At 47.9% G+C, this 25,499-nt stretch overlaps 1 protein-coding gene across 6 annotated transcripts in view; it reads right to left on the reverse strand.

The window, feature by feature from the left end:
• Positions 1-2,889: 2,889 nt before the first annotated feature.
• The window catches only part of LOC121324486 (voltage-dependent L-type calcium channel subunit beta-1-like), a 40,862-nt gene continuing 18,252 nt past the window's right edge, over positions 2,890-25,499 (reverse strand). For 2 of the 6 annotated variants that reach the window (XM_041266429.1, XM_041266432.1), the window contains 11 exons: positions 24,876-25,012; positions 19,239-19,315; positions 17,747-17,904; positions 16,547-16,627; positions 16,171-16,229; positions 14,978-15,087; positions 10,460-10,468; positions 8,325-8,476; positions 7,651-7,746; positions 6,315-6,506; positions 2,890-3,606 (listed from right to left, as the gene is read on the reverse strand). In XM_041266429.1, coding sequence (XP_041122363.1) covers positions 3,082-3,606; positions 6,315-6,506; positions 7,651-7,746; positions 8,325-8,476; positions 10,460-10,468; positions 14,978-15,087; positions 16,171-16,229; positions 16,547-16,627; positions 17,747-17,904; positions 19,239-19,315; positions 24,876-25,012 — 1,596 coding nt within the window. In that variant the 3' untranslated portion in view covers positions 2,890-3,081. Of the gene's footprint in view, positions 6,507-7,650; positions 7,747-8,324; positions 8,477-10,459; positions 10,469-14,977; positions 15,088-16,170; positions 16,230-16,546; positions 16,628-17,169; positions 17,199-17,746; positions 17,905-19,238; positions 19,316-24,875; positions 25,013-25,499 lie in introns of all 6 variants that reach the window. The other 4 variants (XM_041266433.1, XM_041266434.1, XM_041266430.1 and 1 more) reach the window with 4 other exon arrangements.

Consider the following 25,499-nt stretch of genomic DNA (forward strand, 5'->3'; position numbering starts at 1 on the left):
AACTAGGATACGCACCCCGCTCTGACAAACCTCACACACGGGGAATCAGAGTGGTTGTAACACATCCACACCCAGCTGCTCATCCTTCAGACTGCTCGAACGGACCAGGTCACCAGCTCTCTGAATATTAAACAGGAATGCTCTGCTCTGACCACAACATGCACTCAAAAACAATGGACAGGCACTTATTTATTATTATTTACACTTCATGTGTGAACTTATCCCATATTAACCAGAAATAAGACACGCTGGCTATATATCCGATGGGCGTGGGTGAACCTACAAGCTCAAGGACAGAAATTACATTTTCAAAATAATTTAGTATGTTGTCAGAAAACAGAGACCTGGTTAGTTCCGAGTTCTGAAGGGTTGAGCGGTGAGCTGGCAATGCAGACAGTGTTCCTCTCTGTATGTCTTGATGTATCCTATATAGATAACTGTAGATCACACCACATTCTAGAGCTATCTATATATGGGCAGGGAGGCTGAGATTCACACTGAGGCTCAAACTTGACCTCCTTTACTGGGATGAGCACATGACTCCAGGGCTTGTAATCCTGCTTCTCTTAAAGAATACATGCAGGTAAAGAGGCACCTGAATGCAGTGGGATGTGAGTTAAAAAATAAAAAAAAAAGCTAGACTACCCAGTTCCTCAAGCCTTCAACTGAGGAGTTACTGTATATAAAACTTTTCAAGAAGGTATCAACAGGTATACAGAAACCAACAGTCTCAGATCATCACATATTTCCATGTTAAGAAAACATTGCTGTTGAGATGAACTCGTGAGGTAAAGAGCTTTCCAGGTTGGGCCCTTGTTAACTCGCTCTTCATTTCTGTTTCTCCGAGCCCTACAAACGTGTTGATACTGGACTGAGACGACAGGCAGTACCGCCACGGTACACGCCGTGATTAAACAGGGCGGCACGGACTGCACTGGGTAACTATTCAGAAACTGCTTTTAGATAACTCATGTGTTGAAGCTGGGTGAACTTGGCACAGATATCTGCCCCACTTAGTGTAGGTAGTAATGCATTCAAAATTAACAAACAGCTAAAGAATTCAATCCTTTTTTCTTGTAAAAGAAAAAGAAACAGTTGCGGTTTCTAGGTTGTTGTTTCTTTCCCCTCGTTTTAAAGTTTTTAAACACAGTAATGCACGATGTAAATGTCACCTTCCATGCTGTGGTATATCATTATTACACTTCCTATCCTCTGCCTCTTTCTCTTCTGTTTTTATCTATACCGCTAAGGCCAGGCGATGTGGTTTTAACAGAGGGGTGGCGTTAATGAAAAAGAGAATGTTAACATTGACGTGAATGGAGTCGGCACTGTGCTGTCACTGTAGATCAGTCTGGGACACATTCAGTTCAGTGTGCCTCCTGAAGAAAGCGTCTCCACTGTAATGAACAAGGCGAGTCTGAGACTGTGAGTCCAGTCCAGAGAGTATCCAGAGAGAGAGAGAGAGAGAGAGAGAGAGCGGGTTCAAACTGAAGGGCACTGGTCGCTCCCACCCTCTCCTCCTCCATCCTCTCTCTGTTCCTGCAGTTTTTAACCCCGTGAGGGACTGAGGCACTGTGAAGTTGGCTCCTGCGTTTCTCCACGATGTGTTTAATGGCACACAAAAAGGGCTTTTAAAAAACCAAAAACAAATCTGTAACCCAACTCAAAATCCTCCCGCCTCTGCTGGGTTTGGTTTTTTAAACACATCTGGTTTTGTTTATTTCTTTATTTTTTCAATTTAAAGTCTTCTTTTTTTTTTTAAAAGCACAAAAAAGTAAGATTTATTTTTTAAAAAGGAGAAATTTGTTACAATATGGCACAATAAGCCTTTTTTAAAAAATATTTTTCCCTTGTAAAGGTATCCAAAGTGGTTCTGCTTTGTTTCGTCATTTAAAAAAGCTTGACACTGGCATTGGTGCAGGTTTGAACTTGATTTCTGAAGAGCTGTAGAGCGGTCGGTATTTTAGAAAGTGACCCAACAGGCAAAGACAGATCCAGAATCAGAGGACACCAGCAGGACAGAGAATCAGAGAGGACAGGGGACAGTAATACTGGACAGGCCCGCTCAGCAACCCTCTACATTCATCTGACTGGGGAGCTCTGCAGGTAAAGCCCTGTAGTCCTGTAGCAGCTGAACTTTAAAAACTACGAAGCCCACAATTCCAAGCTGTTGTGGGAGGAGTTTAGGGACCACATTACCTCTGATTGGTGAAAAAAACATAACTCTTGTACAGCAAGAAGGTTCCAGTAAAAATCCATTCTGACCAAAAAGGATTTGTGTTTCCCTCTCGTGGCAGGATAGAGGTAATGCACGCTGGCAGGTTTGAGTCAGGTGAAAGTTATTGGGCACCCCCTCTGAACTGGGAATGGGGCGTTTGGCAGCTGTGGGATGGGACACTAAGCAACTCCACCTGACTGCTGATTTTCTTTTTGGTTTTGAGAAAATGACTGCAGGGTTTACAATACACAAAGGATTTCTCTGTTACTCATCCCTACCTCACAAGCACATAAATATATACAACTAAATACAAACCTGCATGCTTCTTTAGTCTAGGAGGGAGCGTGTCTTCATAAGACTGACAATACAAAAAAAACAAGGGATTCCTACTTCACTGCATTGCAGAGCATTCAGTGGCAGTCTCAGCATTAGTAACACAAAATAATAATAATAATAATAATAATAATATTAATAAAGATGGCATGGCTGTCTGGCGTTTGTAAACTGTGATGCTTGTAAGGCTCACTTGCAGTTAGTGTGAATTAAAACTTGACTGAAGTATTTCCTCTCAATGTTTCATCGCTCTGGAAAGCACAGGCTCCATGAAGGGAGGGGTGGGAGTGGGGTGGGGTGGGGTGGGGGCGCCCAATCCTAGGTTATGCTCCTTTGCGTGTGTCAAAAAAAGGTTATTCTCTGAACACCACCTGTTCTGAACTTTCTAACATTCTCTCACCCTCCCTCCTTGCCTACGCTCACCTACCCCTTCTCTATGCACTTTTACCCCCTTCCTACACCCTCTCTACATGCCCTGTCTACTGTATCAGGCAGTGCTGAGAGACGAGGTGAGGGGGAAGGGGGGATGCCTAGCGGATGTACACATCTCTCCCCCACTCCTCCACCCCCTCATTGCGATTCCGACCCATCATAGGTTCCTGCAGCTCCAGGTTCTGGCAGTACCGCTCCCTCTCCCTCTGCCGCTCCCTGGCCTTGGCCCGGCCCTGCTGGCTGTGCAGGTGGGCCCGGTTCAGGTTCTCCTGGTCTGGCTCGGCCCCCTCGTCCTCCCAGGAGGCCTGGCGCTGCTGCTGGCCAAGGTGGAGGTGCCTGTGCTGAGCGCTGCGGTAGGTCTCAGGCTCCTCATAGGGGTCTGTCTCTATGTCCATGCAGGAGTCCCCTGCCTCGGTGTAGGCTGAGTCGCGGCTGCCCTGGGTCTCTGAATCGAAGGTGTCCTGGCGAGACAGCCCCCTGCCCCCCGCCCGGCCGGTCCTCACAGTGCACAGGTAGGGATGCTGCAGCTTGCCTGGGTCGGGCTGGTACTCCCGCAGCCCGGCCCGGTCCGACAGAGGCCCGTCTCGGAGCCGAGGCTGTTCCCCGTGCACCAGGTAGGGGCCCTGGAGGGCCAGCGCAAAACCAAAGCACACACGCACACCATGCAGCGTCGGGGGGTTATAGAGGAGAAAAAACAAACACAGGCGCCCTGTTAGACACACAGTTAGTTAGTTAGTTTAGTCAAAAATATATCTCAGCAGTTTTCCCAGATCCTTTTCTCTATTGAAAAAAAGGTGCAAGTAGAAGAAATGTAAAGTCAAGCAGACAAACGTTTTGGCAAATGCGTTTTTCTGTGTACTGTATTTTTATGAGTTCCAAGTTCAATCTGGGAAACACTGACATGTTCCAGTGTTTTAAACTTCAAACAAAACCAGGCATCCTGCTCTGGCTAGCTGACACTAATGTGATTGTTATTAATAATATTACAACAAGGAGGGCTATAGATGTAAAATGTTACAATTAAAGGTAAATCTAGACATTTTAAAAGGGGAGATTTGTTTTGCCCTAATGAGGTAGGTGTGAACCCTAAACCTGATGGGATGTTAAGATATATATTAGCCCTTATGCTAAACCTGCATTCATTCTGTCTATATAAAAAACAACTACATTCACAACTAAAAATATATAATTGATAATGTTTTCATCACTTCATACAGGAGGACTGCAGCTCCCTTCTGATATACACTTACAGTATTTACAAGGTGTCCCATAACCAGGCACAGCTGTCAATATCAGCTGTCTCTGCTTCTCTCAGCTGTGAAATATCTTTAAGCAGAGGAAGGAATTCAGAGTACTGTGTGGTGCAGATAGTCGAGGGGGTATAGCCGCCCCATTGAACAGAGCACACTCTAATGGGCAGAGAGTCTGATATTGCCTGTGATGACTTACAGGATACCCTGTGTATTATGGGATGTACAGGGTGATTCTGAAGGAAGCCCAGAGGGGCAGTTCATACACTACAGCTCTCTGATTAGTTTGTCCCTTATAAAAGTCCACCACAGTAAATCTGCATGATACATTTGCAGTTTTGTACTATGCCTTTACCATAGTTCAGCATGGTTTGCCAAGTTTTAAAATTTGCTTCACCGTTTCGCTCTGTGTTTTAGCAAGCTTTCACTTTGCTGTGCTTTTACTGTGGGAAGCTTTATAAGGGGCGTGCCACCGCACAACACGAGCACTGGCAGCTAGCTCAGCTGGGCTTCACACATGCTGCTGCACTGCTTTAGCACCATTGCCTTTCTTTGTATTAGTTTTTTTTTTTTTACTTTGTGATTAGTTGAATGGACGGAGAGGGGTTGAACTTCCCATTCCACAGCACAAAAAAGTTTTTTGATAGTTTATTTTGTTTTGTCCGGTGTAAAACAAAGCACGGACTACAGGTTAATAGTAAAACCTGGGTTCAGAGAACCGCTATTCAACGCTATGCAACGGGGATCTCCCCTCTCCCTGTAGAGTTATTGTCAGTGCTTGGGGGATCAGTCTCTAGCTGCTGTGCTCTCTGTGACAAGATGGGTTTTGCTTTCTGTCTGCAATGTGCAGCAGATTCCTCTTAACCGCAGTCAACTGAAATATGAATGTGCTGCATGATACAGATCCAGTGCGCCCCTCACAGTGCCAGTGTGAAATATGAATGTGCTGCACGATACAGATCCAGTGCGCCCCTCACAGTGCCAGTGTGAAATATGAATGTGCTGCACGATACAGATCCAGTGCGCTCCTCACAGTGCCAGTGTGAAATATGAATGTGTTGCACGATACAGATCCAGTGCGCTCCTCACAGTGCCAGTGTGAAATATGAATGTGCTGCATGATACAGATCCAGTGCGCCCCTCACAGTGCCAGTGTGAAATATGAATGTGTTGCACGATACAGATCCAGTGCGCCCCTCACAGTGCCAGTGTGAAATATGAATGTGCTGCACGATACAGATCCAGTGCGCTCCTCACAGTGCCAGTGTGAAATATGAATGTGCTGCACGATACAGATCCAGTGCGCTCCTCACAGTGCCAGTGTGAAATATGAATGTGCTGCACGATACAGATCCAGTGCGCTCCTCACAGTGCCAGTGTGAAATATGAATGTGTTGCACGATACAGATCCAGTGCGCCCCTCACAGTGCCAGTGTGAAATATGAATGTGCTGCACGATACAGATCCAGTGCGCTCCTCACAGTGCCAGTGTGAAATATGAATGTGTTGCACGATACAGATCCAGTGCGCTCCTCACAGTGCCAGTGTGAAATATGAATGTGCTGCACGATACAGATCCAGTGCGCTCCTCACAGTGCCAGTGTGAAATATGAATGTGTTGCAAATGTGCTGATTTAAGAAAAAAAAATATTTTGATGCTAGTTTTCATAACAAACTTATCGACCAGACCAGTCTTTCTCTAGGTCTTCAAATTGGACAATGAAGACACTAAGAAAGACTTCTAGCCACAACATTTGACACTAAACTTATTATGTTTCCTTTGGCGTTTCGAAACTCTGTTGACTCTATCGTGCTATTGACTGTTTAATAGCTATGGATGACAGTTTCTCATAACAGTTTCTATTTTCCTTTTACAAAAAATGCCGTGCTTTATACAGAGCGTCTGATTCACAGTGAGGCATGTGGACTGGCTTGAGCTGCAATGTAATGTTAGCGTCGAGCCTGTGTCTGTAAGAGCCTCCCCCTCCCGCCCCCTCCTAGAGCGCATGCTCCTCCTCCTGGTGCGCCACCCCCACACCCCCCCACAGCCCCCCCAGGTTGCGGCGCAGGGAGGTGAGCACCTGGACCTGCAGGTTGGAGACGGGGGCCGGGCTGGCGGCCAGCGCGGCGGTGGCCATGGTGCGGTTCAGCAGGGGGTTGGGCGGGTTGCTGCTCGGGGGGTGCGTGGCTTTCCAGAACGCCTCCAGGTACTCAGACAGGTGCTCGCAGGCGTCCTCCAACTGGTTCTCATCCAGGATGATGTCAAACAGCTCCTGCAGCGGACAGGGCACCGGAGAGAGAGGAGCTTTACAACAGAGCGAGGGAGGGAGAGGAGTTTCACAACAGAGCGAGAGAGTTTTACAACAGAGCAAGGGAGAGACAAGCTTTACCAGAGCGAGACAGAGAGGAGCTTTACAACAGAGCGAAAGAGAGAGGAGCTTTACAACAGAGCGAGAGAGAGAGGAGCTTTGCAACAGAGCGAGAGAGAGAGGAGCTTTACAACCGAGCGAGAGAGGAGCTTTACAACAGAGCGAGAGAGAGAGGAGCTTTACAACAGAGCGAGAGAGAGAGGGGCTCTACAACAGAGCAAGGGAGAGAGGGGCTTTACAACAGAGCGAGGGAGAGAGGAGCTTTACAACAGAGAGAGGGAGAGAGGAGCTTTACAACAGAGCGAGGGAGAGAGGAGCTTTACAACAGAGCGAGGGAGAGAGGAGCTCCACAACAGAGCGAGGAAGAGAGGAGCTCCACAACAGAGCGAGGGAGAGAGGAGCTCCACAACAGAGCGAGGGAGAGAGGAGCTTTACAACAGAGCGAGGGAGAGAGGAGCTGTACAACAGAGCGAGGGAGAGAGGAGCTTTACAACAGAGCGAGGGAGAGAGGAGCTTTACAACAGAGCGAGGGAGAGAGGAGCTTTACAACAGAGCGAGGGAAAGAGGAGCTTTACAACAAAGCGAGGGAGAGGAGCTTTACAACAGAGCGAGAGAGAGAGGAGCTCTACAACAGAGCAAGAGAGAGGAGTTTTACAACAGAGCGAGGGAGAGAGGAGCTCTACAACAGAGCGAGAGAGAGAGGAGATTCTCAGCACAGCTGTGCGAGCAGGTGAGTCAGAGGAGCAGCTTTATTGTAATGGTTTCTAAGTCAAGACAGGGAGAAAACAGCATGCCAGGGAATCGGCACTGTTGCGATATAGTAAGCACAGTATTACTATCACATCTTTAGTGTTACCACAGCGGAAGAGTTCAAACGTCTGGTTGTTTGAATTTTAAGTTGTTTGTGCATGTGTGGAAGTCTGTCTGTGTGTCTTTGCATGTGCATGTTTGCGAGTGTTTACATGTGAGTGTTTGCATGTGCGTGGGATTGTTTGCGTGTGTTTGCCTGTGAGTGGGAGTGTTTGCGAGTTCCTGCATCTGTACTTACAGGAGGGCACTGTGCCAGCTTGTCTGCCGCTACCATCTGCACGTTGAGGTGTTTAGCCTGAGACTTTCCCCGGGACTTGATCAGCCTCTGCAGCACCTGAGAGAAACAGAGAGAGAGAGAGCAGGGGGCGAACCGTCAGCTTCCCCCTCACATCACTAATACATCTGCAACACCGCACTACAGCAGCAGCACATCACTAATACATCTTATATTGTATTTTAGTAATATAATTTGCACCAAATGAGCAATCAATTGAATCTCGTTATCAAACAAGTATCAATTAAGAAGAAATGTTTTAAGTGGCATAAACAACTCAAAGTGCTGAATCAGTAAGAAAATAATCCAGTTTCTCGTGCCTGATTATTTTTGCAGATTCAACACATGTTGTTTATCCCTTACCTAAAAGCTGCATGAGTCAGTCCCCTTTAGTACACAAATCGCTCGCACAACCAGAGACTACAAATCCTCCTCCCCCGCACAATTGAAGCATGACCCAGTCTTAACCCCACCCAGGTGATGACCAGGTAGTAGGAGTTTGAACAATCAGGCCCCTGGAAAATCTGCTCTGAATGAACTGATCGCACCAGTCTAGCTGCTGTCTGGGAGGATCGTTTTTTACAGGGGTCTGATTGCACTAACCTAACCCTGAGGGCAGGGTTGGGATTCAGTGTTACCTTGGGAGAGGCGATCTTGATGTACACCACGATGGGTGCCAGTGACGTCTTGGCGAGCTGGGAGGGGTGGTTGATGGTGTCGGCATCGAGAGCCACGAGCTGCAGGGTCCGCGCCAGCTCAAAGATCCGCTCAATCTCACTCTGCACCTCCGCTGCAAGGAAGCAAAACACACATACACCTCACTATGCACCTCCGCTGTGAACACACACACACAGACGCGTTGCGTTACACAACACACACACACCTCACTATGCACCTCCGCTGTGAACACACACACACACAAGCACTTACGTTCTTTCCATGGTTATACTGTGCACTTACCAGTTTACCAAGGTTTGCCATGCTTTTTAATATGCTTTACCACACCTCTCTGTGCTTTACCATGCTTCACTGTGCTTTTACTCTGGGAAACTTTTATAAGGACACTCACACTCAATCTCACTCTGTCCCTCCGCGATTCCACCACAATTGTGTTAAATGCATCACACAAGCCTGGCAAGGCCAACCAATAAGTGATTAATATCATTTTCCACTGGACCCATTTATCAGCAAAACCTTCAGTAAACGAGAATGTTCATGAAAAAAACAAAATGCATGAAGAACTGAAGTGACAGGCCATGACAGGACACAGAGAAAGCCGCTTCTCTAGAACAATAAACATTTTTAATTGAATTGAGGGGCAGTCCATTTTCATAGCATGTCATCTTTAACTTGTCTAGTTGCATATCATGTGTGCTGTGACTTTCTAATGGTGTTTCTGCATAGATCATTATTTGCCCTTCTTACACACAGCATGTCAGTGTTGCACAGGGGTCCGTGTACAGCACTGATATGCCTTCTCCAGCCTACAGGAGTACTTCCAGAAGCAGTTTTTTACTGGCAGTATTAGTAAGCATGTCAAGATATGTGACTGAATTAAACTCGACTAGAAGTCTTTCTCAATCTCTTCATTGTTGTTCTAAGCAGAAACAGCGACAGAGAATCAAACACAACACGCATAACAAGACACTAAACAGGAAAGAAATGTGCTGGGAAAAGGTGCAGCTGATAATATAAAGCAGGCCTTCAAGGTGTTTACTGCAGGAGCTGTCCGTCTGGTTTATTTGATATACTGCAGTTAAGCTATATCATGCGATTAATCAACCAGTATTTTAACACAACAGAGTCACAGAGTGCAGTGGCTTTCAACCTTTTCATCTCCAGTACCAGTGTTTCCAGCACAGGAACCACCAGGTGTACCAGTAACGATGTGCAATCTTAAACAGCTGCTGCAAAACAGACCTATACCCATCGCAACCAGTTTACTCACTGAAAACATGACGGCATCATCTAATTATTTAACAACACAAGAGTGCCTGCTTTGGTTCCCCATCAGTAACTTTGAAAGTTCACAACAAACAGCTCCCTTCATTTCCCTGTGATTCAGTGGTACAAACTGACACATTTCGATGGTGCGATTGAGGGAGTGATGCTGTGGTGGAGGAATCATATCGTCATGAAAAACTCCTGCCGCTGTGTACCAGATGCAAAGCCTGGCATGTGCCAGCACTGGTACCGTACCACAGGCTGAAAGCCACTGCTCTAGCGAGTCTGATTCAATCAGCTGACTCCAACGCGATCAGTGCCAGCAGCTGCAACTTCAGTGTCTGAAAAAAATGCTGTTGGGCTTTTAGATAAGAGATAACTAGGATTAACACACTTGAAAAATGAGTTTGAGTTAGGAATGATTGCATGGAGGAGAGACGGGGAGAGCAGGTGATGGCGAGCGGGAGAGTGATGGAGAGAGACAAGAAAGAGAGGGAGTACTGGTCTGCTTCTCAAGGTTTTAAAAGCCATTCTCTAACTCTCAGTCATTTATTCGTTTCATCAGTATTACTGAGATGAAACTGAGTCAAGCAGACAAGCGTTTGGGCTAGTGCCTTCAGCAGTGTTTTTGGGATAAAACTAGAAAAAACGGTCAGTGTTTTTCAAGTTGCAGACTATGGCTATTACATGACAACAGAGTTTCTTTTTATAAGTTCGTTTTTTTGAGGGATCGATGTAGTGACGTGTTTGCAGGCAGGCAGGGAGGCAGAGACAGGCAGGCTCAATGGAAAGTTTGAAAGACACCAGACTATTAAGGATGGATACATACCCAGTGCATCTGAGTCAGAAAAAGAAGGGGAGCAGAAAAGGGAGGAGGAGGAGAGGAAGGAAAAGGGGGGGATGAAAAAATAAAAAAAACAAGACTCAAACAGCCTGTGCAAATAGAAACACTGAAGAGAACTGGGTCAAACCCGGGTCCGATACTCATTGTTCTGCTGTGTGCAAACGTGTGCAAAAATATCACATGTGCTGTATAATCAGCTAACCACTGACTGCTGGACTATACAGCTAACCCTGCTCACTGTGACTGGACTATACAGCTAACCCTGCTCACTGTGAATGCTGGACTATACAGCTAACCCTGCTCACTGTGACTGGACTATACAGCTAACCCTGCTCACTGTGAGCTAACCCCGCTCACTGTGACTGGACTATACAGACTGCTCACTGACTATACAGCTAACCCTGCTCACTGTGACTGGACTATACAGCTAACCCTGCTCACTGTGACTGGACTATACAGCTAACCCTGCTCACTGTGACTGGACTATACAGCTAACCCTGCTCACTGTGACTGGACTATACAGCTAACCCTGCTCACTGTGACTGGACTATACAGCTAACCCTGCTCACTGTGACACTGCTGACTGGACTATACAGCTAACCCTGCTCACTGTGACTGGACTATACAGCTAACCCTGCTCACTGTGACTGGGCTATACAGCTAACCCTGCTCACTGTGACTGGACTATACAGCTAACCCTGCTCACTGTGCTAACCCTGCTCACTGTGACTGGACTATACAGCTAACCCTGCTCACTGTGACTGGACTATACAGCTAACCCTGCTCACTGTGACTGGACTATACAGCTGGACTATACAGCTAACCCTGCTCACTGTGACTGGACTATACAGCTAACCCTGCTCACTGTGACTGGACTGGACTATACAGCTAACCCTGCTCACTGTGACTGGACTATACAGCTAACCCTGCTCACTGTGACTGGACTATACAGCTAACTCCTGCTCACTGTGACTGGACTATACAGCTAACCCTGCTCACTGTGACTGGACTGGACTACAGCTAACCCTGCTCACTGTGACTGGACTATACTGTGACTGGAGCTAACCCTGCTCACTGTGACTGCTGGACTACCCTGCTCACTGTGACTGGAGACTATACAGCTAACCCTGCTCACTGTGACTGGACTATACAGCTAACCCTGCTCACTGTGACTGGACTATACAGCTAACCCTGCTCACTGTGACTGCTGGACTATACAGCTAACCCTGCTCACTGTGACTGGACTATACAGCTAACCCTGCTCACTGTGACTGGACTATACAGCTAACCCTGCTCACTGTGACTGGACTATACAGCTAACCCTGCTCACTGTGACTGCTGGACTATACAGCTAACCCTGCTCACTGTGACTGGACTATACAGCTAACCCTGCTCACTGTGACTGGACTATACAGCTAACCCTGCTCACTGTGACTGGACTATACAGCTAACCCTGCTCACTGTGACTGGACTATACAGCTAACCCTGCTCACTGTGACTGGACTATACAGCTAACCCTGCTCACTGTGACTGGACTATACAGCTAACCCTGCTCACTGTGACTGGACTATACAGCTAACCCTGCTCACTGTGACTGCTGGACTATACAGCTAACCCTGCTCACTGTGACTGGACTATACAGCTGGACTGTACAGCTAACCCTGCTCAGCTAACCCTGCTCACTGTGACTGGACTATACAGCTAACCCTGCTCACTGTGACTGGACTATACAGCTAACCCTGCTCACTGTGACTGCTGGAGCATACAGCTAACCCTGCTCACTGTGACTGGACTGCTAACCCTGACTATACAGCTAACCCTGCTCACTGTGACTGGACTATACAGCTAACCCTGCTCACTGTGACTGGACTATACAGCTAACCCTGCTCACTGTGACTGACTGGACTATACAGCTAACCCTGCTCACTGTGACTGGACTATACAGCTAACCCTGCTCACTGTGACTGCTGGACTATACAGCTAACCCTGCTCACTGTGACTGGACTATACAGGCTCACTATACAGCTAACCCTGCTCACTGTGACTGGACTATACAGCTAACCCTGCTCACTGTGACTGGACTATACAGCTAACCCTGCTCACTGTGACTGGACTATACAGCTAACCCTGCTCACTGTGACTGCTATACCCTGCTCACTGTGACTGTGACTGGACTATACAGCTAACCCTGCTCACTGTGACTGGACTATACAGCTAACCCTGCTCACTGTGACTGGACTATACAGCTAACCCTGCTCACTGTGACTGGACTATACAGCTAACCCTGCTCACTGTGACAGGACTATACAGCTAACCCTGCTCACTGTGACTGGAGGACTATACAGCTAACCCTGCTCACTGTGACTGGACTATACAGCTAACCCTGCTCACTGTGACTGGACTATACAGCTAACCCTGCTCACTGTGACTGGACTATACAGCTAACCCTGCTCACTGTGACTGCTGGACTATACAGCTAACCCTGCTCACTGTGACTGCTAACCCTGCTCACTGTGACTGGACTATACAGCTACACTGCTAACCCTGCTCACTGTGACTGGAGGACTATACAGCTAACCCTGCTCACTGTACCCTTAATAATGTAATTCTGTTTAGCCTTTGTTTAACAGAACAGTGGTTTTATTATATTGTTAGAAATTTGTCAAATTAATTCTGTGAGAAGGTAAACGACAGAAGTCATTATAGCCCATTCGCACACAGATGTATGGATAATGTGCACCAGCCTCTGTTGTTCAATGGAGACGCTCCATGTACAAGCGGATGTGTCTACAGATCTGTTCAAATCCATTCAGTTATTACATTATTCATTTGCTGCATTGTATGATATTGAATTGGAAGATTCAATTTATACAGACAGCCATGCAAGGTGATAGACAGAGCTATCGAACCCAAAGCACAATACCTTCAATCTAACAATATTTTTTGACAGATATTAAACCGTTAGTTTATTTTTTTAATGGGCATGTCTTCTGTGCGGTTGTGACATCAGACACTGATCTCCACATGCTGATCTGTGATTCGCAGGGGGTAAAGGGGGAGCTAGGCAGGGGTGCAGATTTCTTGCTGTGATTGGCCGCTGTTAACAGTGGGGGTTTACCGATTGGCTGGGAGAAGGAGGTGTGCAGATTTCCTGCTGTGATAAGCCCAGCTTTGAAGATAATTGGAGACAAAAAAAATAAATAAACATTGAAATCCATCTCTCCTGCTTGATGGCATTAATGTCTTTCGGTTTGCACAAGTGCTAAATGAATCCACAAACAAACAATGTGAATGGTATAAAACTAAAAAAGTAGGAAAATTAAAAATTTAAAATATAAAATTTACCTAAGCCATTTCTACTAATTAGCTTTATTACAATGTAGGGAAAATGTAGGGAAACAAAAACACTGGCGCAAACGAAGACAAATCTTCAGGTGTGGGGGGCAGCGTTCATCGTTTTGGGGGTTCAGTCCCATTACCCAGACTGGAGCGCGTGCTGGACTCTCGATGATGGTGTTTTGGGGGGTCAGTGTGTATAGTTCAGGGTCAGTATTTGGGAGCCCCCTCTTACCCAGGCTGGAGCGCGTGCTGGACTCTCGATGATGGTGTTTTGGGGGGTCAGTGTGTATAGTTCAGGGTCAGTATTTGGGGGTCCCCTCTTACCCAGGCTGGAGCGCGTGCTGGACTCTCGATGATGGTGTTTTGGGGGGTCAGTGTGTATAGTTCAGGGTCAGTATTTCGTAGTCCCCTCTTACCCAGGCTGGAGTGCGTGCTGGACTCTCGATGATGGTGTTTTGGGGGGTCAGTGTGTATGGTTCAGGGTCAGTATTTCGTAGTCCCCTCTTACCCAGGCTGGAGCGCGTGCTGGACTCTCGATGATGGTGTTTTGGGGGGTCAGTGTGTATAGTTCAGGGTCAGTATTTGGGAGCCCCCTCTTACCCAGGCTGGAGCGCGTGCTGGACTCTCGATGATGGTGTTTTGGGGGGCTCAGTGCTGGACTCTCGATGATGGTTCAGGGTCAGTGTGTATTTCAGGGTCAGTATTTCGTCCCCTCTTACCCAGGCTGGAGCGCGTGCTGGACTCTCGATGATGGTGTTTTGGGGGGTCAGTGTGTTCAGTATTTGGGAGCCCCCTCTTACCCAGGCTGGAGTGCGTGCTGGACTCTCGATGATGGTGTTTTGGGGGGTCAGTGTGTCAGGGTCAGTATTTGGGGGTCCCCTCTTACCCAGGCTGGAGCGCGTGCTGGACTCTCGATGATGGTGTTTTGGGGGGTCAGTGTGTATGGTTCAGGGTCAGTATTTGGGAGCCCCCTCTTACCCAGGCTGGAGCGCGTGCTGGACTCTCGATGATGGTGTTTTGGGGGGTCAGTGTGTATGGTTCAGGGTCAGTATTTGGGAGCCCCCTCTTACCCAGGCTGGAGCGCGTGCTGGACCTCTCGATGATGGTGTGTTTAGGGGGGTCAGTGTGTATGTTCAGGGTCAGTATTTGGGAGCCCCCTCTTACCCAGGCTGGAGCGCGTGCTGGACCTCTCGATGATGGTGTGCTTGCTCGGGTTGTTGAGCACAGAGCGCTTCGCCAGAGAGATGTCAGCTGTCACCCGAGTGATTGATATTCTAAAACAGACACAGAGACAGGCGGGGGGGCTGTTAATAATTAATTGTTGTCATTGTCATCAATATTACTATTATTCTAATCATTATTATCATCTTTACTATTATGATTATTATTAGGCTTCCAAGCCCATGGCTGAGAAGCCTATTGTTGTTGTTAAGATTTATTTATTTATTTATTTTTTCCCCGCCAACAAAACCTTAAAAGTTGCATAAAATGAAAACCGTTGCAGGAAAACTCCTGAGCTGAATGAACGCGACTGGTCACATGGTTTGGCAGCCATATTGGATTTTAGGACACATTTTGGACAATTTACAAACATCTTCTTGTCGGAAACCACTTATTGCAGTGTTCTGAAACTTGGTATACAAGGTCAGGGACAGTCCAAGACGCACAGTGCTCGAAATGAAGCTGATTGGTTCAGTGGTATTGTGGTCATGTCGGATAACCTAACTAACACACAAATGTCTTCTTCTCCAAAACCGCTAATCTGACCGAAGCAAAACTTGACATATGTGATCCAAGCACGGCTTTCTGTAAAGTTTGCCCAAATTAAGTTGCTACAGTAAAAAACATGGCTGCTGTGGGCCAATCAAATTCCAGCATTGCTCTAGTTGCATATATTGCACATAAAATGAACACTGTTGACAAAAACTCTTTAAACTTCACAGAGTAGTGGAGGCCTCTGCGAATTAATGTATGCTCTATTAAAAAAATACCTTGATATTGACCTCTCCTTAAGGTCAAATGTAAAACTAGCTCATAACTCTTTACAGAGTGCAGCTAGTGCCGTGGTTTCTACAGAACATAGATAGGAGCACAAGCTCTCTCCAAAAATGACTTTGCCTGTGCCCTCTCCTTACACCGTGGTGTTACTATTGATGTAAAAAAAAAAAAAAAAAAAAGATGCCTATGGAAAGTGGTGTCTACAACTGAGTGAATGGCAACCAATCAAAACACTTACATTTCCCAACAACTCCTTGTTAGCCGTGAAGTTGCTTGCAGCTTCTAGTTATTATTGTTATTCTCATTATTACAGAGCGGTCTCTACAGCGCGATGCTCTGCACCGCAGTTTTAATCTTACCTGCCGTCAAACCTGTGTTTCAGGAAGTCAAACAGAGCCTTCTGCATCATGTCTGTGACCTGCAGGAAGGGGAGAGGAGACGTGATGGGCGGAGATGTTTCAGCGTTTTCCATTTTTGTATCTCTTGAGAGAAGACCCCAATATGGATTCACTCCCAGTATAGCCACACACCCAGTGCATGCTTATAAAAGTTTACCAGTGTAGTTTGCAGTTGTCCGCCATGGTTATTCTAGGCATTTACTATAGCTTACCATGGTTTGTCTTTTTTTTTTCGTATGCTTTACCATGCCCCTGTGTACCATGCTTACTTTACTGTGCTTGTACTGTGGGAGTCATTTCAAAAGGGCAGCACCCTACCAGTCCCCTGTCCTGTTACCTCGTATCCCTTGAGAGAAGGACCCACTAGAATGATGGGTCTCATGGAAGGCACCACATCATAGGGAGGGACTTGCTCCATCTACACAAAGAGAGAGGGGGGAGGAAGAAAGGGAGGCAGAGGGTAGAGGGAGAGAAAGGGAATGTGAGAAAAACAAGTGCAGTTTAAACATTGAAATGTTTTCCAAGTATTGAAAAGGGTCTCCCATGTTTAACTGCTGCCAAGGATATGCATGCATGTGAAACTCAGAGGCCAGCTGCAGTGTGAGATGCTTTATTAAATATTTAATATCATTTCCATGAGCTCCTGCATGCTGTACACATCAGCGCAACAATACAGACTCACAGCAACGCTAACTGATTACACAATAATCCTAACGTATTACAATTTAAACGTGTAGAAAATGAATCTATTACTACAGGAACATGTGCAAGGGTTGAACTGTGTTGACCTCTGGTTTCTGAGTCTGAACTCCACGTTGCTGCGTTCCCTCTGGACTGAGCTTCTCTATTCTCTGGTTCAGAGCGCAGTGACTGAAGAAAAGGCTTTTTACTATAGAGTTGTTAGTCTCACTGCACAGTTTCCAGAGTCTCTATACAAAGGAATAAATACAGAGCACTCACCGACTTCTGCTTCTGTTTCGCAGGACCGCCTTTAAAAACAAACAAAAAACAAAAAAAACAAAAAAAACAAGAACACAGCGGGAGTGTTAGTGACAGGTCGGGACGAGGTTATTGACAGGGGCGAGCCACACTCGCCATTTTATTATTTTTGTTTTGTTTTGTTGCTATTGATCTGTTACTAATTTCTTTATTTTTTTTTAATGACTCTATCACTTGCATCAATGACTCTAAACACTTACACATTCCATGCCTATAAGCTATAAGAGTCAGGCTTCACAAACGTCTCAGTCAATGCTGGCGATTTGGGAGAAACGCTTGTCTGCTCTCTTGTAGTTTTACACCATTACAAAAACTTGAATTTGTGGACAGCCCTCTAACGCAGCAGCTCATTGCTGAGCCCAGCTCACCCCTGTCAAGGCACACACACAGCTCTACCTGTTACTACAGCGTTCAGAGACGGGGAGGGGGGTGGGGGCTGTTAGTGGTGAGGGAGGGGAGGGGGGAGACAGACCAGACGAGGCACTCAGCAGCAGCACTGGTTTGATACTGGTTTGTTACTGGTTTCCTGCTGGTTTACCTTCTTAAAGAAGGGAATGCGCTTGGCATTAGCTTGGGGGGAGGTGACGCTGCTCACACTGGTTTTGGGCTGGTTGACCAGGGGCTCGGTGCCCGGCTCCTCAGCATCGAGATCGAGAGCGTCTATATCGAACGTGACATTAGACAACTCGACATGACCTGAGCAGAGGAGGAGAGGGGGGGGGAGGAGAGGAGGAGACAGGAGAGGAGCAGAGGGAGAGAGACGGGAGAGGAGAGGAGCAATGGGAGAGGAGGAGAGGAGCAGAAGGAGGGAGAGAGGGGAGAGGAAAGAGAGGAGAAGAGCAAAGAGAGAGATGGGGACAAGAGGGAGAGGGAGAAGGGGACAGAAGAGCAGAGGGAAAGAGAGAGGGGAAGAGGAGAGGAAGGGGGAGAGGAGAGGGGAGAGCAGAGGGAGAGAGGTGAGAGAGGAGAGGAGCAGAGGGAGAGAGAGGGAAGAGGAAAGAGGAGAAGAGCAAAGAGAGAGATGGGGAGAAGAGGGAGAGGGAGAAGGGGACAGAAGAGCAGAGGGAAAGAGGGGAAGAGGAGAGGGAGAAAGGGGGAGAGGAGAGGGGAGAGCAGAGGGAGAGAGGTGAGAGAGGAGAGGAGGAGAGGAGAATGGAAGGGGAAAAGGATACAGGGACAGAGAGAGGATATGGGAGAGATAGGAGGAAAGCAATAAAAGAGAAAACGAGAGAGAGAGACAGGGAAAAGGAGAGTGGGAAGTGACAAGAGACAGAGAGACAGAGAGAGAGAAGGGAAGTAAAACGGAAGAGGTGAAAATGAGTGTGAAACTGGCACAGGAGTAACAAAGCGAGTTACCAGGGAGGTGAGAGAGAGAGAAAAACATCAGCGACACAGATTTTTTTTTTCTGCGAGTGCTTAAAATGGCGTCACAGTGAAGAATGTGAATCAGAGAAGAGGCAGGCTGGGGGCAATGAGAGGGCAAGGAGCTAATAACCCTCTGGGACTGGAAGGGTTAAAGCCAGGAACATTTCACAGAGGGACCGGGTCCACTGCTCCCGTGACAATTCACTAATCCGGTTCGTTCACTGTCAGGTCGTGTCGACACAGTAAATTGTACAAGTCCTGCATTTCACTGGATAAGGGACCTTCTCTAATTCACTGTTTTCTATATTATAGATATATATATTATATATATATTATATATCATATATATATATATAATATATATATATATATTGGGTGAGGGGAAGTTCGGGAGTGAATAAGGCAGGTTGCAGTCTTGTATTTCCAATCGCGTGCTCCATATCATGAGTGATACGTAGGTCACTAAAAAGACCATATACAACATTCCATCGAATTTTGCTATGGAACACCGCCGTCTTAAGGTGCGTTAGCACGGCAATTTTGCAGTTTCGCTGCTATTTATTACACTGTGCTGTGCTTTTACTGAGGGGAAGATTTTATAAGGTCTGCTTTTTTTGTGGGATACATCGTGGATCGTCGTTGCTATGGAAACAAGCCGTTCTTACCTGTGGCGGGGGGCGTGGGCCTGCGTGTTCCCGTGGCAACATCACCCAGGCTGGAGCTTGAGTTTCCCCCAGATTTGCTGTGAGAGGAGAGGGGAGGGGGGAATGGAAGGAACAGCAATGAGGAACAAGAGGCAGTGCTGTAGTGTGTGTGTGTGTGTATACTGTACTGTGTTGCTGTACACTGTGGTATTGTACAGCATTGCATTGGTACCTGGAGCTGACCCTGTTCTGCCTCAGCCTCTGCTCCTCAGTATCTGTGTGTTCAGTGCTGTAGTGTGTGTGTGTTTGTGCTGTATTGCATTGCTACCTGGAGCTGAGCCTGTTCTGCCTCAGCCTCTGCTCCTCAGTATCTGTGTGTTCAGTGCTGTAGTGTGTGTGTGTTGTGCTGTATTGCATTGCTACCTGGAGCTGAGCCTGTTCTGCCTCAGCCTCTGCTCCTCAGTATCTGTGTGTTCAGTGCTGTAGTGTGTGTGTGTTGTGCTGTATTGCATTGCTACCTGGAGCTGAGCCTGTTCTGCCTCAGCCTCTGCTCCTCAGTATCTGTGTGTTCAGTGCTGTAGTGTGTGTGTGTTGTGCTGTATTGCATTGCTACCTGGAGCTGAGCCTGTTCTGCCTCAGCCTCTGCTCCTCAGTATCTGTGTGTTCAGTGCTGTAGTGTGTGTGTGTTGTGCTGTATTGCATTGCTACCTGGAGCTGAGCCTGTTCTGCCTCAGCCTCTGCTCCTCAGTATCTGTGTGTTCAGTGCTGTAGTGTGTGTGTGTTGTGCTGTATTGCATTGCTACCTGGAGCTGAGCCTGTTCTGCCTCAGCCTCTGCTCCTCAGTATCTGTGTGTTCAGTGCTGTAGTGTGTGTGTGTTGTGCTGTATTGCATTGCTACCTGGAGCTGAGCCTGTTCTGCCTCAGCCTCTGCTCCTCAGTATCTGTGTGTTCAGTGCTGTAGTGTGTGTGTGTTGTGCTGTATTGCATTGCTACCTGGAGCTGAGCCTGTTCTGCCTCAGCCTCTGCTCCTCAGTATCTGTGTGTTCAGTGCTGTAGTGTGTGTGTGTTGTGCTGTATTGCATTTCTACCTGGAGCTGAGCCTGTTCTGCCTCAGCCTCTGCTCCTCAGTATCTGTGTGTTCAGTGCTGTAGTGTGTGTGTGTTGTGCTGTATTGCATTGCTACCTGGAGCTGAGCCTGTTCTGCCTCAGCCTCTGCTCCTCAGTATCTGTGTGTTCAGTGCTGTAGTGTGTGTGTGTTGTGCTGTATTGCATTGCTACCTGGAGCTGAGCCTGTTCTGTCTCAGCCTCTGCTCCTCAGTATCTGTGTGTTCAGTGCTGTAGTGTGTGTGTGTGTTGTGCTGTATTGCATTGCTACCTGGAGCTGAGCCTGTTCTGCCTCAGCCTCTGCTCCTCAGTATCTGTGTGTTCAGTGCTGTAGTGTGTGTGTGTTGTGCTGTATTGCATTGCTACCTGGAGCTGAGCCTGTTCTGCCTCAGCCCCTGCTCCTCAGTATCTGTTTGTTCAGTGCTGTAGTGAACCTACCAAACACGCCATAACGTAACGATGGATCCTCGACTCGGACAAGACGGAGTGGAGACGAGGAGTATTAGACACACAAGTCACGACGCTGTGTGTGTTGTGCTGTATTGCATTTCTACCTGGAGCTGAGCCTGTTCTGCCTCAGCCCCTGCTCCTCAGTATCTGTTTGTTCAGTGCTGTAGTGTGTGTGTGTTGTGCTGTATTGCATTGCTACCTGGAGCTGAGCCTGTTCTGCCTCAGCCTCTGCTCCTCAGTATCTGTGTGTTCAGTGCTGTAGTGTGTGTGTGTTGTGCTGTATTGCATTGCTACCTGGAGCTGAGCCTGTTCTGCCTCAGCCTCTGCTCCTCAGTATCTGTGTGTTCAGTGCTGTAGTGTGTGTGTGTTGTGCTGTATTGCATTGCTACCTGGAGCTGAGCCTGTTCTGCCTCAGCCTCTGCTCCTCAGTATCTGTGTGTTCAGTGCTGTAGTGTGTGTGTGTTGTGCTGTATTGCATTGCTACCTGGAGCTGAGCCTGTTCTGCCTCAGCCTCTGCTCCTCAGTATCTCTGTGTTCAGTGCTGTAGTGTGTGTGTGTGTTGTGCTGTATTGCATTGCTACCTGGAGCTGAGCCTGTTCTGCCTCAGCCTCTGCTCCTCAGTATCTGTGTGTTCAGTGCTGTAGTGTGTGTGTGTTGTGCTGTATTGCATTTCTACCTGGAGCTGAGCCTGTTCTGCCTCAGCCTCTGCTCCTCAGTATCTGTGTGTTCAGTGCTGTAGTGTGTGTGTGTTGTGCTGTATTGCATTGCTACCTGGAGCTGAGCCTGTTCTGCCTCAGCCTCTGCTCCTCAGTATCTGTGTGTTCAGTGCTGTAGTGTGTGTGTGTTGTGCTGTATTGCATTGCTACCTGGAGCTGAGCCTGTTCTGCCTCAGCCTCTGCTCCTCAGTATCTGTGTGTTCAGTGCTGTAGTGTGTGTGTGTTGTGCTGTATTGCATTTCTACCTGGAGCTGAGCCTGTTCTGCCTCAGCCTCTGCTCCTCAGTATCTGTGTGTTCAGTGCTGTAGTGTGTGTGTGTTGTGCTGTATTGCATTGCTACCTGGAGCTGAGCCTGTTCTGCCTCAGCCTCTGCTCCTCAGTATCTGTGTGTTCAGTGCTGTAGTGTGTGTGTGTTGTGCTGTATTGCATTGCTACCTGGAGCTGAGCCTGTTCTGCCTCAGCCTCTGCTCCTCAGTATCTGTGTGTTCAGTGCTGTAGTGTGTGTGTGTTTGTGCTGTATTGCATTGCTACCTGGAGCTGAGCCTGTTCTGCCTCAGCCTCTGCTCCTCAGTATCTGTGTGTTCAGTGCTGTAGTGTGTGTGTGTTGTGCTGTATTGCATTGCTACCTGGAGCTGAGCCTGTTCTGCCTCAGCCTCTGCTCCTCAGTATCTGTGTGTTCAGTGCTGTAGTGTGTGTGTGTTGTGCTGTATTGCATTGCTACCTGGAGCTGAGCCTGTTCTGCCTCAGCCTCTGCTCCTCAGTATCTGTGTGTTCAGTGCTGTAGTGTGTGTGTGTTTGTGCTGTATTGCATTGCTACCTGGAGCTGAGCCTGTTCTGCCTCAGCCCCTGCTCCTCAGTATCTGTTTGTTCAGTGCTGTAGTGTGTGTGTGTTGTGCTGTATTGCATTGCTACCTGGAGCTGAGCCTGTTCTGCCTCAGCCCCTGCTCCTCAGTATCTGTTTGTTCAGTGCTGTAGTGTGTGTGTGTTGTGCTGTATTGCATTGCTACCTGGAGCTGAGCCTGTTCTGCCTCAGCCTCTGCTCCTCAGTATCTGTGTGTTCAGTGCTGTAGTGTGTGTGTGTTTGTGCTGTATTGCATTGCTACCTGGAGCTGAGCCTGTTCTGCCTCAGCCTCTGCTCCTCAGTATCTGTGTGTTCAGTGCTGTAGTGTGTGTGTGTTGTGCTGTATTGCATTGCTACCTGGAGCTGAGCCTGTTCTGCCTCAGCCTCTGCTCCTCAGTATCTGTGTGTTCAGTGCTGTAGTGTGTGTGTGTTGTGCTGTATTGCATTGCTACCTGGAGCTGAGCCTGTTCTGCCTCAGCCTCTGCTCCTCAGTATCTGTGTGTTCAGTGCTGCAGTGTGTGTGTGTTTTGCTGTATTGCATTGCTACCTGGAGCTGAGCCTGTTCTGCCTCAGCCTCTGCTCCTCAGTATCTCTGTGTTCAGTGCTGTAGTGTGTGTGTGTTGTGCTGTATTGCATTGCTACCTGGAGCTGAGCCTGTTCTGCCTCAGCCTCTGCTCCTCAGTATCTGTGTGTTCAGTGCTGTAGTGTGTGTGTGTTTGTGCTGTATTGCATTGCTACCTGGAGCTGAGCCTGTTCTGCCTCAGCCTCTGCTCCTCAGTATCTGTGTGTTCAGTGCTGTAGTGTGTGTGTGTTGTGCTGTATTGCATTGCTACCTGGAGCTGAGCCTGTTCTGCCTCAGCCTCTGCTCCTCAGTATCTGTGTGTTCAGTGCTGTAGTGTGTGTGTGTTGTGCTGTATTTCATTTCTACCTGGAGCTGAGCCTGTTCTGCCTCAGCCTCTGCTCCTCAGTATCTGTGTGTTCAGTGCTGTAGTGTGTGTGTGTTGTGCTGTATTGCATTGCTACCTGGAGCTGAGCCTGTTCTGCCTCAGCCCCTGCTCCTCAGTATCTGTTTGTTCAGTGCTGTAGTGTGTGTGTGTTGTGCTGTATTGCATTTCTACCTGGAGCTGAGCCTGTTCTGCCTCAGCCTCTGCTCCTCAGTATCTGTTTGTTCAGTGCTGTAGTGTGTGTGTGTTGTGCTGTATTGCATTGCTACCTGGAGCTGAGCCTGTTCTGCCTCAGCCCCTGCTCCTCAGTATCTGTGTGTTCAGTGCTGTAGTGTGTGTGTGTTGTGCTGTATTGCATTGCTACCTGGAGCTGAGCCTGTTCTGCCTCAGCCTCTGCTCCTCAGTATCTGTGTGTTCAGTGCTGTAGTGTGTGTGTGTGTTGTGCTGTATTGCGTTGCTACCTGGAGCTGAGCCTGTTCTGCCTCAGCCTCTGCTCCTCAGTATCTGTGTGTTCAGTGCTGCAGTGTGTGTGTGTTGTGCTGTATTGCATTGCTACCTGGAGCTGAGCCTGTTCTGCCTCAGCCTCTGCTCCTCAGTATCTGTTTGTTCAGTGCTGTAGTGTGTGTGTGTTGTGCTGTATTGCATTGCTACCTGGAGCTGAGCCTGTTCTGCCTCAGCCTCTGCTCCTCAGTATCTGTGTGTTCAGTGCTGTAGTGTGTGTGTGTTGTGCTGTATTGCGTTGCTACCTGGAGCTGAGCCTGTTCTGCCTCAGTCTCTGCTCCTCAGTATCTGTGTGTTCAGTGCTGCAGTGTGTGTGTGTTGTGCTGTATTGCATTGCTACCTGGAGCTGAGCCTGTTCTGCCTCAGCCTCTGCTCCTCAGTATCTGTGTGTTCAGTGCTGCAGTGTGTGTGTGTTGTGCTGTATTGCATTGCTACCTGGAGCTGAGCCTGTTCTGCCTCAGCCTCTGCTCCTCAGTATCTGTGTGTTCAGTGCTGTAGTGTGTGTGTGTTGTGCTGTATTGCATTGCTACCTGGAGCTGAGCCTGTTCTGCCTCAGCCTCTGCTCCTCAGTATCTGTGTGTTCAGTGCTGCAGTGTGTGTGTGTTGTGCTGTATTGCATTGCTACCTGGAGCTGAGCCTGTTCTGCCTCAGCCTCTGCTCCTCAGTATCTGTGTGTTCAGTGCTGTAGTGTGTGTGTGTTGTGCTGTATTGCATTGCTACCTGGAGCTGAGCCTGTTCTGCCTCAGCCTCTGCTCCTCAGTATCTGTGTGTTCAGTGCTGCAGTGTGTGTGTGTTGTGCTGTATTGCATTGCTACCTGGAGCTGAGCCTGTTCTGCCTCAGCCTCTGCTCCTCAGTATCTGTGTGTTCAGTGCTGTAGTGTGTGTGTGTTGTGCTGTATTGCATTGCTACCTGGAGCTGAGCCTGTTCTGCCTCAGCCTCTGCTCCTCAGTATCTGTGTGTTCAGTGCTGTAGTGTGTGTGTGTTGTGCTGTATTGCATTGCTACCTGGAGCTGAGCCTGTTCTGCCTCAGCCTCTGCTCCTCAGTATCTGTGTGTTCAGTGCTGTAGTGTGTGTGTGTGTTGTGCTGTATTGCATTGCTACCTGGAGCTGAGCCTGTTCTGCCTCAGCCTCTGCTCCTGCAGCAGTCTCGTGTTCTCCAGTTTGACGGGACTCGGGATGAAGCCGACCTCACAGCCCTCCTTCACCAGCCGGCCGATCCACCAGTCATTGCTGTACTTCTGTGAGCAGGAAGCAGAGCCCCGATCTCACCCCCACCATGTATGAACCAAAAGAAAACCAACGCAGAGCGCTGTCCGCATAACCCTCATCACGTGACTATCCCCAGGGACACTTGCAAGAAGAGACTAGCATAATTACTACCCTGAGATTACATTCAGCATACAAAGTGTATACTTTACATGGTATAACAAGCACAGATTCTAAAATAAAATATAAGGGGAATTTAATTTCATTGAGACTGTTGCTCTGTGTGTTATTGCTGTCTGTCTGTCTCTGTCTGTCTCTCTGCCTCTATGCCCATCTGTGTCAGGGCAGATTCCCTGCTGCTGTAAATGGTGTGTGTGTGGAAATGCAAGGTTGGCAGGGACTGCAGTTAAAAAAACAAAACGATACAGGCTGGGCATTCGCCTTTACTATAAAGTACTACTACCTAACTAGAGAATGGCCACACCTGTGATGACTGTCAGGCATAGATTTAAACCAATC

The sequence above is a fragment of the Polyodon spathula genome, chromosome 12, assembly GCF_017654505.1.
Source record: "Polyodon spathula isolate WHYD16114869_AA chromosome 12, ASM1765450v1, whole genome shotgun sequence".
In the NCBI taxonomy this organism is placed as follows: Eukaryota; Metazoa; Chordata; class Actinopteri; order Acipenseriformes; family Polyodontidae; genus Polyodon; species Polyodon spathula.